This window comes from Drosophila ficusphila, unplaced genomic scaffold (genome assembly GCF_018152265.1).
Source record: "Drosophila ficusphila isolate 14025-0441.05 unplaced genomic scaffold, ASM1815226v1 contig_791, whole genome shotgun sequence".
In the NCBI taxonomy this organism is placed as follows: Eukaryota; Metazoa; Arthropoda; class Insecta; order Diptera; family Drosophilidae; genus Drosophila; species Drosophila ficusphila.
Genome location: NW_025064737.1, coordinates 26,185,201 through 26,199,563, shown reverse-complemented (window position 1 = coordinate 26,199,563; position 14,363 = coordinate 26,185,201). Strand labels below are relative to the sequence as shown.

Here is a 14,363-nt window from a genome sequence, read left to right as displayed (position 1 = left end):
GCTTTTGCCCCGCTTCCCCATTTCTCGCCGCTCTTTCTCCAATTCTCCGGTCTCCGGACTCCGGGCTGTGAGAAATTCGAAAGTAATCAGCGAATGGGGGCCAGCGAAAGGCGTTGGCATTACAACATATCCAGGTTGTTAGCATATTGATAACTTTAGTGCTGCATTAAATCTACGCCGATCTATTTATACTCAATGTCGGGCGTTTAATCGATTAAGGTTGGATAACCGATCGCTCGGGAGCGCTGAAAATGCAGTTTAATGGAATTCACAACTGGTAGTTACGAGCAAATCATCCTTGGTATTCAACTTAGATCTCATATCCGTATTATGCATTTGGGATCTGTAAAACAATTTTAAAAGTCATTGCAAGATTAAAAACAATTCTGAATTAAAAAAAAAATGATTAGAAAAAATATAATACACTTTAAATTAAGTACTTTTTGATAATGGTACAGATTAAACCCCTAATTGCACAGGTTTAATTTGGGTTGCAACATTTAGCGAGTTTATTTGCCTATAATTCCAAGTAAATCAATATTGACTCATAAATGAAATCCGAAATCGTTTTTACCATAAATAACTTTATAATAAATATAATTGTTGAACAGCAGTTAGTTATTTTGCGTACATCGATCCAGTATGTCGTGGGCTTTTTTTGTTCGGCTACTGGTGGTGATTTCCTTGTTGAAACTGGTGGGTAAAGTAGATCGACATTTTCTATCCAACTTAACAGTTTTTTTAACCAATACCAATGAAGATTTCTGGCCATGTCGAATTCACCAACTTCAAGTGTAAGGCTTTGGATCAAGAGTTTTGCAATTTCGAATACTGCGCCATAAAGGCGGTAAATCGGTCCTACAAGTACCTTACAGCTAAGGTTAACCTGTACAAAGTTCCCATTACAAGAGTGAAGGTACACAGTCCAATCAACATGAAACTTTTCTCAAAGAAAGACAATGATAAAATTTCAGGTTAGCTTTGGACTCTACAAGCGTTTCAATGGATATAAGCCCTTTCTGTACAACTTTACCGTGGATGCTTGCAAGTTTTTGAAGAACCCGAAGAGCAATCCTGTCAGTTTCTACTTCTATGAATTTTTCAAGCAAGTCTCCAACATGAACCACACCTGTCCCTTTGATGTGAGAAGTATTTCTTTTAATTATAATTAAAATTTAATTTATTTATGCCTTTTAGCACGATATTGTTGTGGATAAGCTAACCACCGAGAACATGAGTTACCGTTTTACGAAAGTATTATCATTTCCGGAAGGTGACTATATGGTCGAGACTCACTGGATTGCCTATGACATAACACGTGCTGTGGTAACAATTTTCCTGGCTCTTTCCTGAAATCATATACGTATTAATCTAACGTAGTGATCAGTGTGCGTGTTATCAACGATTGAGTGCTTAATTGACGCAGTCAATTCAAAATAGAGAAAAATGCAAAAAAAATAGTTCTATATTATCCAGATACATAATCTTACCTTATAATTAATCTAAGTAATGTTTCACTTCTTGTTTTCTTTGAAGTTCGTGAAAGTTACAGTCGGATGACTTGTGGTTTAATATTAAACCCTAAACGCAATGGTTGCTTTACAGGTTCAATTTGAGTTGCAAAATGTGGTGACGAGTTTATTGGCATATAATACTAACTTAGCAATTACTTACTCATTAAACTTTTGTTTGTCACTGGAAATGGCTATTCGATTAAATCCAAAACCATTCTACCAATAAAAAGCTTTATAATGAGTATGTCGAACTTACATTTAGTTCTTCTGCGTACATCGAATCAGTATGATGTACGCAATTTTTGTTCGGATCCTGGTGGTGATGTTCTCGTTGAAATTGGTTGGTCAAGTAAATTGAAGCATTTAACAATTTTCTAACCACCATCATTAAAGATTTCTACTCATGTCGAGTTCACCAACTTCAAGTGTAAGGCTTTGGATCAAGAGTTTTGCAATTTCGAATACTGCGCCATAAAGGCGGTGAATCGGTCCTACAAGTATCTTACGACTAAGATTAACCTGTACAAGGTTCCCATTACCAGAGTGAAGGTGTATAGTCCAATCAACATTAGCATACAATCAAACAAACAAAATAATAAACGCTGAAATTTCAGGTTAGCTTCGGACTCTACAAGCGTTTCAGTGGATATAAGCCCTTTCTGTACAATCTTACCGTGGATGCTTGCAAGTTTTTGAAGAACCCTAAGGGCAATCCTGTTACTTCCTACTTTTACGAACTTATCAGGGAGTTCTCCAATATGAATCACACCTGTCCCTTTGATGTAAGAAGTGCTTCTTTTAAGTATGATCTAATTGTAACTTCTTATGCCTTTTAGCACGATCTTGTTGTGGATAAGGTTTCAAACCAAAACATTAACTACCGCTTTACGAAAGTATTATCGTTTCCGGAAGGTGAATACATGCTCGAGATGCACTGGATGGCCTATGACATAACACGCGCTGTGGTAAAGGTCTATGCGACTCTTTCCTAAACTCAGGTTTTACTCTTAGTCTTTAATAAATGTACCTATTATTAAAAATTGTCACTTAAACTACGGCCAATCGAAAATACAAAATTAAAAAAAAAAATCAAGAAATCAAGTTTCCTTATCACAACAGTCGGCTAATATCCCAGTCAAGGTAATCGTATCCCTTCGCAAATTTAAATAAACGACTAAAGAATTTTTTAGTAAATGCCTTGATTATCCATATCTTTTATTTACTGAACTGGAAAATAAGAGTTGGATCTCATATGAGATCGATTTATAATACATTTTTGGAAGCGGTTCACAATTTTAAAACAAATATGAACGCAAAACAACGATTGTTAAACATGCCTCATTTGAGTTGTAATATAAAGTGAGTAGTTTAATCGCATATAATACCAACTAAACCAAATCCGAAATAGCCAATAAATAGCTTTAAAGAAAATATAATTGATGAGCTGCAGTTAGTTCTTCTGCGTAAATCGATCCAGTATGATGTGCGCTCTTTTTGTTCGGTTACTGGTGGGGATTTCCTTGTTGAAACTGGTCGGTAAAGTAGATCGATATTTTTTATCCAACTCTATAATCTTTTAACCAACACCAATAAAGATTTCTGCTCATGTCGAGTTCACCAACTTCAAGTGTAAGGCTTTGGATCAAGAGTTTTGCAATATCGAATACTGCTCCATAAAGGCGGTAAATCGGTCCTACAAGTATCTTAAAGCTAAGGTAAGCCTGTACAAGGTTCCCGTTACCAGAGTGAAGGTATGTAGTCCAATCAACATGATCCTTTACTCAAAAGACCGAAATGGAAAATGGTGAAATTTCAGCTTAGCATAGGACTCTACAAGCGTTTCAATGGATATAAGCCCTTTCTCTACAATCTTACGGTGGATGCTTGCAAGTTTTTGAAGAACCCGAAGAGCAATCCTGTTACTTTATACTTCTACGAATTTATCAAGGGAATCTCCAACATGAATCACACCTGTCCCTTTGATGTGAGCAGTATTTATTTTATTATTATTTTAATTTAAATTTAATTTACTTATGCCTTTTAGCACGATCTTGTTTGGGATAAGCTATCCAATGAGGACGTCGATTACCGTATGACAAAAATCCTATCGTTTCCGAAAGGTGAATACATGCTCGAGGTTCATTGGATTGCCTATGATATAACACGCGCTGTGGTAAAGATCTATGGGATTCTTTCGTAAACTCAGATATTAGTCAAATTTGTTTTTAAATGTAACTTTTATTACGGATTCACTTTAAAATTACGACCAATTATAAACACCATTACCACCTTAAAAACAGAGAAAAAATGGAACCAGGTTTATTTCTTACAAATATTATAAAATACTTTTACCTTATGTTTTAGTTCTAGTCGACTGACATCCCAGTCAAGCTGATCGTATCTTTTTCCATATGTGAATAAATGATTGAAGAAATTATAATACAGTAGAATCCTGTTATAACGACTCCGCTTATAGTGTCCGTCCGGGTATTGCGACGAAAACTCGATGGCTTGATTGGTCCCCAGACAGACTTATATACTTAAATCCTTCTGCTTAGTGCGTCTTCCGGGTATAACGACGAAAAATCGTCGGTCCCTTGAAAGTCGCTATAAGCGGATTCTACTGTAAATGCCTTGATTATCCGTACCATTTATATTTGCTGAACTAGAAAATAAGAAAGATAGATATATCCGTATCATGCATTTGCGAACTGTAATTATTTTACAATATAGATACAATTAAGCATAACTACCGAATTTAAGTAGCAATTTGTAGAAGTTTAATCGCATAATCGTATAATACCATCTAAACCATTATTGACTCATTAAATATGTGTTTATCCCTGCTAAGAGTTATTCGATGAAATACGAAACCTTTTTACCAATAAATACATAGCTTTAAAATAAATATATTTGATGAACAGAAGTTAGTTCTTTTGAGCAAATCGATTCAGTATGATGTACGCTTTTATTGTTCGGCTACTGGTGGTGATTTCCTTTATGAAACTGGTCGGTAAAGTATATCGATATTTTTTATCCAACTCTACAATTTTTTAACCAACACCAATAAAGATTTCTGCTCGTGTCGAATTCACCAACTTCAAGTGTAAGGCTTTGGATCAAGAGTTCTGCAATTTCGAACACTGCTACATAAAGGCGGTGAATCGGTCCTACAAGTATCTTACAGCTAAGGTTAACCTATACAAGGTTCCCGTTACCAGAGTGAAGGTATGTAGTCCAATCAACATGATCCTTTACTCAAAGGGACGAAATGGTAAACGGTGAAATTTCAGCTTAACATAGGACTCTACAAGCGTTTCAATGGATATAAGCCCTTTCTGTACAATCTTACCGTCAATGTTTGTAGTTTTATGAAGAACCCGAAGAGCAATCCTGTCACTTTCTACTTCTACGAATTTATCAAAGGAATCTCAAACATGAATCACACCTGTCCCTATGACGTGAGCTAAGTTTCTTTCAAACATGACCTAAATGTATTTCCTTAAATATTTTAGCACGATCTTGTTTGGGATAAGCTCTCCAATGAGATCATAAATCACCGTGTGACAAAAGTTCTACCGTTTCCGGAAGGTGATTATATGGTCGAGATGCACTGGATTGCCTATGACATAACACGCGCTGTGGTAAAGATGTATGGGACTCTTTCCTAAACTCAGATATCAATTCAATTTTGTAATAAATGTACCTACTATCACATTATATACGACCAGAAAAAAATCAGAAATCTGTTCTATTTAGGTACTCTTTACAAATATTAAAAATTCATGTTTTTATTTTATGTTTAAGTTCTAGTCGACTGACATCCCAGTCAAGCTGATTCAAGCGATTAAAGAAATTATAATAAATGCCTTTATTATCCGTATCATTAATATTTACTTAATTGAAAAATAAAAACTATATCTAATATCCGTATCATGAATTTGAGATATGTAATACATTTTCGGAAGCCATTTCAAACTAAAAACATAAATTTGAACGCAAATCAACGATTGGTAAACATAAACACAGTAAAGCTACGTTTATAATTGTAGGAGATTATTGAATCATTAAATCTGTGCTTATCACTACTAAGAGTTTTTCGATGAACTCCGAAACCTTTTTACCAATAAATAGCTTTAAAATAAATATAGTTGATGAACTGCAGTTAGTTCTTCTGCGTAAATCAATCCAGTATGATGGGCGCTTACTTTGTTTGGCTACTGGTGATGATGTTCTCATTGAAAATGGTCGGTAAAGTAGATCGACATTTTTTATTTAACTTAACAGTTATTTAATCAACACCAATAAAGATTTCTGCTCATGTCGAGTTCACCAACTTCAAGTGTAAGGCTTTGGATCAAGAATTTTGCAATTTCGAATACTGCGCCATAAAGGCGGTGAATCGGTCCTACAAGTATCTTACAGCTAAGGCTTACCTGCACAAGATTCCCGTTACCAGAGTGAAGGTAAGTAGTCCAATCAATATGATCGTTTACTCAAAGGGACGAAATGGTAAATGGTGAAATTTCAGGTTAGCATAGGACTCTACAAGCGTTTCAGTGGATATAAGCCCTTCCTGTACAATCTTACCGTGGATGCTTGCAAGTTTTTGAAGAACCCGAAGAGCAATCCTGTCACTTCCTACTTCTACGAATTTATCAAGGAAATCTCAAACATGAACCACACCTGTCCCTTTGATGTGAGCTAAGCTTCTATCAAGCATGACCTAAATGTAGATTATTATATCTTTTAGCACGATCTTGTTTGGGATAAGCTATCCAATGAGAACGTCAATTACCGTATGACAAAAATTCTATCGTTTCCGAAAGGTGACTATATGGTGGAGTTGCACTGGATTGCCTATGACATAACCCGCGCTGTGTTAAAGATCTATTTCACTCTTTCCTAAACTCATATATAACCTATTTTCAACGATTGACTGCTTCACTTTATTAACGATCAATTATAAAACTTTTTAGAAAATAAAAAATAAATAAAAATCAGCATTTACTCTTTACAAGTATTATAGATACATACTTTTTGCTTATGTTCTAGTCCTAGTCAACTGACATCCCTGTCAAGCTAATTGCACTCTACCCAAATATAATTAAGCGATTAAAGAAATTATAATAAATGTCTCGATTATCCGTATCACTTATATATACTTAATTGAAAAATAAGAATTATATCTCATATCCGTTTTATGAATTTAAAACTTAAAAACAAACCTGAACGCAAAACAACGATTGGTAAACATAGATACAATAAAGTATAGTTACGTTTATAATTATAGGAGATTATTGAGATTAATATCACTGCTAAGAGTTTTTCGATGAAATCCGAAACCTTTTTTTTACCAATAAATTGTTTTAAAATAAATAAAATTGATGAGCTGCAGTTAGTTCTTCTGCGTAAATCAATCCAGTATGATGTGGGCTTATTTTGTTCGGCTACTAGTGGTGATGTCCTCGCTAAAACTGGTCGGTAACGTGATCGACATTATTTATCCAACTTAACAGTTTTTTAACAAACACCAGTAAAGATTTCTGCTCATGTCGAATTCACCAACTTTAAGTGCAAGGTTTTGGATCATGAGTTCTGCAATTTCGAGTACTGCGCCATAAAGGCGGTGAATCGGTCCTACAAGTATCTTACAGCTAAGGTTAACCTGTACAAGGTTCCCATTACCAGGGTGAAGGTATGTAGTCCAATCAACATAATCCTTTATTCAAATGGACGAAATGGTAAACGCTGAAATTTCAGATTGGCTTAGGACTCTACAAGCGTTTCAATGGATATAAGCCCTTTCTGTACAATCTTACCGTAGATGCTTGCAAGTTTTTTAAGAACCCGAAGAGCAATCCTGTTTTTTTATACGTCTACGAATTTTTCAAGGAAATCTCCAACGTGAATCACACCTGTCCCTATAATGTGAGCCGAGTTTCTTTCAAGCATGAACAAAATTTATTTTTTTATATCTTTTAGCACGATCTTGTTTTGGATAAGCTATCCACTGAGACCGTGAATTACCGTATGACAAAAATCCTATCGTTTCCGAAAGGGGAATACATGCTCGAGATGCACTGGATTGCCTATGACATAACACGCGCTGTTGTAAAGATCTATTGGACTATTTCTTAAACTCAGTTTGTTTTTAAATGTTTTATTACCTTTTATTACCGATTCACACTTCAATTAGAGAAAAAATTGAACCTGGTTTATTCCTTAAAAAAATTATAAAACACTTTTACCTTATGTTCTAGTTCCAGTCCAATGATAACTCAGTCTATCTGATCGTATATCTTTCCATGTGTGAATAAACGATTAAAGAAATTATAATAAATGCCTTGATTACCCGAACCATTTGTATTTACTGAACTGGAAAATAAGAGTTATTAAGGACAGGCTTGAGCCACACAAAAGTTATTTTTAGTTACTTTGTGTCTTCTTTGCATTAACATGAATTTCCAGAAACATTTTTGGTTTTGTCTCCTTTTGATTTCATTTCAAATAAATCAGGTAAGTCGGTAAAAAGTTCTTTAGGATGTCTTATAATTTTTCAATGGACCTCTAGATTTGTTCGCGGATTGAGCTTACAAACTTAAAGTGCATATCTATGGATAAGGACATGTTTGAATTCGAATACTGCATTCTGAAATCAATTAACCAAACATTCAAAATCTTGTCCGGGAAGCTAAGAGTGTTGAGGTTTCCTATTAGAAAAATAAAGGTTTGTGGCGCAGATTCTTGCGGAATTAAGCTATTAGAATGCCACCTTTTCAGATTAACTTCGGACTTCACCAACTGGTCAATGGATATAAGCCCTTCTTGTTCAATGTAACCGTTGACTATTGTAAATTTTGGAAAAACCGAAAGGCGACTCCAGTCGCCAAATACTTTTATAACCTTCTGAAGGACTTTACCAACTTTAATCATTCCTGTCCCTTTAATGTAAGAGGAAACAGTTTCCAGAACTTATAAAATTACCTTTCTTATTCCTGTGTAGCACGATTTTATTGTTGACAACTTTTCCATTGACTTGGTCAATTACCGACTTCCAAAAATCCTGCCCTTCCCAGAAGGAACTTACATGATTGAAACCTATTGGACCGCCAATGATGAACACACCGTATTAACCAAGCTGTATTTTAAGTTATAGTTGCGAATGTTTGCATCCTGGAACATTAAACACAAATGAAATTGGTTTTTAAGATTTTTATTAAATAGTATAGATAACAGCTACGAAGAAAACGCTTTGAATGGGAGAAGTTCTTAACCGGCCCTGCAACTTTGATGTGATGAAATCGAGACAAGAGGTCAAAGTTGCAGCTGCCTCACATATTAATTCACAAATGAATAGATTTTCTTGTATTTATTTTGATATCTCGATTGTGGGCTGTGAGCTCGTAAAGCTATTTATCTGGAGTACATACAAAAATTAAAATGTTTTACATTTGTAATTGCGATGTAAGCGTTTTGAGTTCACAGTGCTGCAGAAAAGTTGCCTATCATTAGATAATTATTTGATTTTTTGGTTATTCTTGGACACACGTACACACATATAAAATTACAATAAAATGGTGCCAAACATCTTGTCTAAATTTACCTCTGGTTTTCTAGTGTAAGGAGTACTGTACTGACTAAGGTCGATACGGGATCTATAGAAAACATTTATCAGATAATATAAGTAAATGTATATTGTATATAACGCAACTTGTCGTGAGAAGCGAATAAATTTGACGGTGGTACATATGAAACTTATACAATAGAACGACCTTTAGGCTAATGGCGACTGAACGATATTTACGAGTATCAAACTTTCTTAATTTCCATGTTCATTTCTTCTTTTTTTTTGGTTTTAAAGATTACGTTTTTTATTGTTATCTATGAGGGGGGAGGGGGAGATGAGACTTTGTTTCTGTTGGTTTCACTGAGGCACATTCAATGGATCACTAGGGGAGACAAACGCCAAACTTCGACTTCGAGCCACTCCGGTTCCTCCGGTCGCCTTCTAGAAATGCTTTCGCATGTGGGCAGATACCAAAAAGGGCGCCAGAAGCGAGCAGATCGAAACCAAGAAGCTGACCAGGCCCTGGAAGTTGGCTGTGAAATATAAGATATAGTATATGGTTAAGGAAAGTTAAAGGAAATCATTGGGAAATGTATTAGTATTATTTACCTCCACTGCAGATGTCGTGCAGGATGTCCTCCACATATCCGTTGTCGTTATCGCAGAGACACAACTTGGCCTTGCTGGACATGAACTTGGACACTCCAATGGTTCGGTTGCTGTTCTCCAACTGGCAAACCATTCCGTCCTCGCAGTCGTTGTTGCTGTTGCACCTGTGACGCAGTCCTGTAAAGGAAAATTAAGTGGGAAAAAATATGAGGTCACAATATTGAAGTAATTATGCTCTCTATATTATATTTACTTTAATCAAATTTTAGCTTAACAAAGTTACAACTTTTCGCGAACAGAATTACAATTTGTTCTCTAGAAAGTAGATCTGCCACTCTTAGAAATAGTTCTCAATGCCAAACTCCGGCATGCAAATATCGCGTATAGCATTTCTCTGGGCTGTGCATGTCACAAATTGGCACTGCGGCGATTCCCATTACCATTTGCCTCTCATTTGGGCCCTCGTTTTGGGGTCCCCAGTCGCAGTCACGACATCCTAACATAAATCCGACATCGACATAGCGCTGCCATAAAGCTAGAGTCAGAGCCAAGCCAGAGCCACCTCCATCGCCATCGAAAGAATGTCCTGTACGAGGCGAGGAGGACCAGAGGGCCAACAATGGCGGGAAAGGAGCCAAGGATCCCACGAGCAAGTGTGAATTGCGCACGAAAACTAAATAAATAAGCAGGCAAATAGTGGAGGGGACTGGGCCACCCAGTATCCATCTGGCAGGATGCTTTGTTTAATTCTCATTTAGGTGGCGCCTTGGACACATCACCTGAATGCCACTCGAGGCACATCACACAGGATGCCTCCAAGAAGGCAGCAGCAGCAGCAGCAGCAGCAGCCCTTAAATAATAAATGTAATGTGCATGTCTTAGCAATTAGTTGACGTCTTTGTTGGCTGTTCTATTTCTGGGCCCCAGCTACAGCTAAAGTGTTCTACAAAGGCAACCTAAGAAGCTAAGATCTATGTAGTTTTTGGGAACGAAAAGAATAGATCAACATATTACCAAAACATTGTTTTAAGCTTAACAATTGAAGCAGATTTGTAACTATGTAAACTGAAATCTAAATTTAAACAACAGATAAGGTGGTTTTGGTCACTCGTAATCAACCCGAATTGAATGATTAAGTTATGAAGGAATATTATTTCTTACCCTTGAGGACATCCGGGCAGTTTCCAGCCGAAGGAGCGGAGTCGTCGCCGCAGAGGCAGCGCAACTTGTAGTCATTGGGGTCCTTGACGCAGCTGGTGCGATCTATCGCCGTGCAGTCATCGTGGGTTGTGCACTCTCGTCCTTTCACTGGAGAAAGAAGTAAACAAACCAAATCGAGATATGGGTGATTAGTTGCCCGTTTATCAATCAAAAAATGGATGATTAGTTGCCCGTTTGTCTTGCTAATTGCCTGGTAATTGTGTGATTATTACCCTGGTCCCTGGCTAAAGCAAATCACCTCGTGCGGGCCCATCTATTGGGTCTTGTTTGCCAACTCCACACAAATCACAGAGCTATTACAACGCCCCCGAAAACCCACTCCTAATGTCAGGGATTTACTGAGCGTGGGTTGTCATTGCACTTGAGTGACTTGTTTGATCAATTCCCGATTTGTGTGCTAGTACTGTGTTCTGTGTTCTGTGCTCTGAGTTCCCTGTTCTGTGTCGTGTCACTCAATCGCTGGCTCTTTGCCATAATTATTATTCCATTTATTTACCGGTGGCAACAAAGTCAATCGAATGACAAATGATTGGATCAGACAAACTTTATTTGTTGCCCATTAGTTGGGGCTACAATTGGGCTGTCTTAATAAGCGGTTAATTGGTCATTATCAGTGGTACAATGTAAAGGGGCTTTTTGTTTTACTTTATATCTTAATATGTGAAGCCAAAGAAATTTGTTGGAATACTAGTTTAATCATATAAATCAAGGGGAGGCAAAGTCTTTATAATTTTGAGAAGATAATTAGATTCTAAAATGTAATTTAAAGGAACTCAGAAGTTTTTTTTAAAGTAATATAGCAAACTTTTTCTTAAAGGGAAGTATTTTTAAAAATGTCAAATGGTTTACCTTAGTTCTTTCGTATATTGTTTTTAGGGAAGCCCAGCTTTGATTTGCAAGTAAGTTAATGTAAAAGCAATTTGAACTTCGGTTTTTTAAAAGCTTGTTAACAACAAATTAAAGAGTAAATTGTGTAAAACCCACATTATATTTCAGGAAATCATTAAGGCTATAGTTATTTAAATAAAAACTTATTTCTCTTGTCAGGAAACCTCTTTTGACCTTGCCAGCGACTTTGGTTCGAGATTTTATGGCCAACCCCGCGGAGTTATTGCCAATTGGAACTCGGAACTCTTACCAATGGGAACGTGCGTGGGCGGCGGCCCGTTGTTGGTCTTGCCAAAAGTGGTCAGAGCCGTGGAACTGACCCCGAACAGGATGATGAAGATGCCGAAGAGCATGGTCAGGCTGCCGCACTGTGTGAATCGCTTGAGGGGCTGCATTCTGGAGATTGGATTTGTCGAACTTTGGGTCGAGATAGAGCCACTAACCACCGAAGACGGCGATTTCGGGTGTTATGTAAATCCACTGAAGACCGACGAGTTTCGCACGCACTTTGCAAGCCTGAAAACTGCCCAAAGGCTTTAAATCGCTTTCCTCAACGCCCTCGGTTCTTTTTCGATTTCGCGGGGTAATTTTATGCAAATTTTCACACCGAAATTGTTTCCGCTCCGCTAGAAAGTCCGAAGCAAAACAAAACCGCACGAGAGGCGTCACTCCAAAAAATCTGCTACACTCTGGGAATTCGGCTAGCACTCCTTGATGGGTTTCCTTTCGAGACGGGAAGCTCCAACCAGTCGCCTGCGCGTTCGAAATGCAAGTGAAGAATTCGCGGCGCACACGGACCTTAAGTTGACTCGCTGACTTGCTGGCTACTTGGCGCTCGCGCACCAAACCGGCGCCACCCACCTGCCACCAGCCACCAGCCACCAGCCACCAGCCGCCTACCACCTCACAATCACCACCACCCCAACCACCCGAATCCGTGTCAGCACCCACCAAAAACCCGCTTGACGGCTTGGCCAAGAAGCGACACCCCTTTACCAGGCAATAGGGCCATAACAATGTTTCTAAATACCCTTCTTCTATATAAAATCCTTCTTTATTTATACCTGAATTAACCATTTAAAAAAAAAAAATATAAAATATTTTAATATTTACCGGTAACCTTTTAAAAATCAATATTTATAAAGTAAACTTCAACTTTAAAACCACAAGTTAGTTTGACGTCAGTTGCTTATTAAGCAATTAAGAAAAACATTAATTGCTTTGTTTTTAGTTCAGAGTTTAAGATTAATTTAAAAGTACAGGTTTCTTGAAGAACAATTTGCATAGCATAGATATTCAGGTTTGCTGAGAACGCAAATTATTGTTGATTGGTGTGACGTAAAAAATATCAACAGAGAGAAATGAGACAATAAATCAGCTTAAATGTTGTCTAATGTTTAAGATATATTCATTAATATTAAATCTCGTAAAACGCTGCACCAGAGCATCCATAAAACGCGACTCCTGCAGGAGAGACAACTGCATGCATAATTAAGGAATCCCCCGAGTCGAAGGGTATTCCACTACATTAATGTTCCTTTGCAATTTAGGTGGCTGAATCTGCGGGCAGATTTCGATGTAGTATGGGCTTAGTTTTGGGTTTTGGGTTTTGGCCCGTACTCGTAGGCAAAGTGGGCTCCAACGCACTTGTAACTGCTTCGTTGTTTCGTGAGCGAGTTTTGTTAACGAAGATGGATTTTTGTAGCTGCCTCTCCTTCGTGCAGTTGTTTTTATTGTTGCTCCTGGCCTGGCAGGGGCGACCTCGTCCTCGTCTTAACCCTAGGCCAATGCGACGGTGTGCTCTGGTGTGCCCTGGTGTACGTTGGTGTGCGTTGGTGTGGGCCATATAGTAATGACGAAGGCATTAGTGGCTCTGAGCCATTGCATAGCCTACTTTTTGGGGCCCAGCGAGTCGAGCAACAGCCACAACAATAAAGTGTAACATTAGCACGCACCAGAAACAACAAAAACTGCTTACTCAAAGGCAAATAGTTATTTTGGCCATTATTCTTCGCGGCTTTCTCTCTCTTTCTCACTCTCTCTTCAACTTTCTGGCCGTTGTTTATGATTATTTTTCACTGGGCGGTGCATGGCCCTAATTACGTTTGCCGAATTGCCCAGATGAGTGGCTTGCTTGTTGCTTTTAACTCTTAACTTTCAACCTGCAACTTTCTGGCGTTCAACTGCAGCCGAAAAAAGGTTGCAGGCCACGCCCTCCCAGCCCAATTTGGCAAATAACCATTGCAGTGCATATCGAACTGGCTAAAACGGATGCGAAACTTTCGGCCATGTCTGCCATTGTCTCGCGAAACGCCTACGCCCAGAGAACCCCTTCGAACCGAGTCAATAATTTACAGCGAAAGGAACACTTTGAGGTCAATCTGGACATGTAACACTCGCCCGATTTGCTTACACAAATTCCTTTCCTTCTGCCGTTTATTTTTGGGTCCCTTCCGATTGCGGAAAATGTCAAACTCCGCCGCTCCTTATCTGCCGCCTCGATCGCCTTATAAACGATTGTTTTAATCGCTGCGACAGCATAAACAATTTTCCCTTAACTA

General features: G+C 37.9%; 7 protein-coding genes across 7 annotated transcripts; 6 read left to right on the top strand and 1 right to left on the bottom strand.

Moving 5' to 3' along the window:
* Window positions 1–585: 585 nt before the first annotated feature.
* On the top strand, window positions 586–1,353 carry LOC108099244. The gene is made up of 4 exons (XM_017202616.1): window positions 586–696; window positions 761–916; window positions 975–1,142; window positions 1,198–1,353. Exons 1-4 carry the CDS (start codon window positions 643–645, stop codon window positions 1,351–1,353), a joined length of 534 nt encoding a protein of 177 aa, XP_017058105.1. The 5' UTR covers window positions 586–642.
* Window positions 1,354–1,800: 447 nt separating this feature from the next.
* LOC108099245 lies at window positions 1,801–2,560 on the top strand. The gene is made up of 4 exons (XM_017202617.1): window positions 1,801–1,854; window positions 1,908–2,063; window positions 2,129–2,296; window positions 2,351–2,560. Exons 1-4 carry the CDS (start codon window positions 1,801–1,803, stop codon window positions 2,504–2,506), a joined length of 534 nt encoding a protein of 177 aa, XP_017058106.1. The 3' UTR covers window positions 2,507–2,560.
* A 432-nt stretch (window positions 2,561–2,992) lies between these two features.
* On the top strand, window positions 2,993–3,714 carry LOC108099246. Its single transcript, XM_017202618.1, has 4 exons — window positions 2,993–3,022; window positions 3,110–3,265; window positions 3,331–3,498; window positions 3,559–3,714. Exons 1-4 carry the CDS (start codon window positions 2,993–2,995, stop codon window positions 3,712–3,714), a joined length of 510 nt encoding a protein of 169 aa, XP_017058107.1.
* A 758-nt stretch (window positions 3,715–4,472) lies between these two features.
* Window positions 4,473–5,185, top strand: LOC108099247. Its single transcript, XM_017202619.1, has 4 exons — window positions 4,473–4,523; window positions 4,587–4,742; window positions 4,808–4,975; window positions 5,030–5,185. The coding sequence occupies exons 1-4, from the start codon at window positions 4,473–4,475 to the stop codon at window positions 5,183–5,185; spliced, it is 531 nt and encodes a 176-aa protein (XP_017058108.1).
* Window positions 5,186–5,707: 522 nt separating this feature from the next.
* On the top strand, window positions 5,708–6,423 carry LOC108099248. Its single transcript, XM_017202620.1, has 4 exons — window positions 5,708–5,761; window positions 5,825–5,980; window positions 6,046–6,213; window positions 6,268–6,423. Exons 1-4 carry the CDS (start codon window positions 5,708–5,710, stop codon window positions 6,421–6,423), a joined length of 534 nt encoding a protein of 177 aa, XP_017058109.1.
* A 553-nt stretch (window positions 6,424–6,976) lies between these two features.
* On the top strand, window positions 6,977–7,655 carry LOC108099249. Its single transcript, XM_017202621.1, has 4 exons — window positions 6,977–6,998; window positions 7,052–7,212; window positions 7,278–7,445; window positions 7,500–7,655. The coding sequence occupies exons 1-4, from the start codon at window positions 6,977–6,979 to the stop codon at window positions 7,653–7,655; spliced, it is 507 nt and encodes a 168-aa protein (XP_017058110.1).
* Window positions 7,656–8,714: 1,059 nt separating this feature from the next.
* LOC108099657 lies at window positions 8,715–12,573 on the bottom strand. The gene is made up of 4 exons (XM_017203291.2): window positions 12,053–12,573; window positions 10,855–11,001; window positions 9,694–9,870; window positions 8,715–9,617 (listed from the first exon to the last, which is right to left on the bottom strand). Exons 1-4 carry the CDS (start codon window positions 12,195–12,197, stop codon window positions 9,526–9,528), a joined length of 561 nt encoding a protein of 186 aa, XP_017058780.1. The 5' UTR covers window positions 12,198–12,573; the 3' UTR covers window positions 8,715–9,525.
* Between the last annotated feature and the right edge of the window lie 1,790 nt (window positions 12,574–14,363).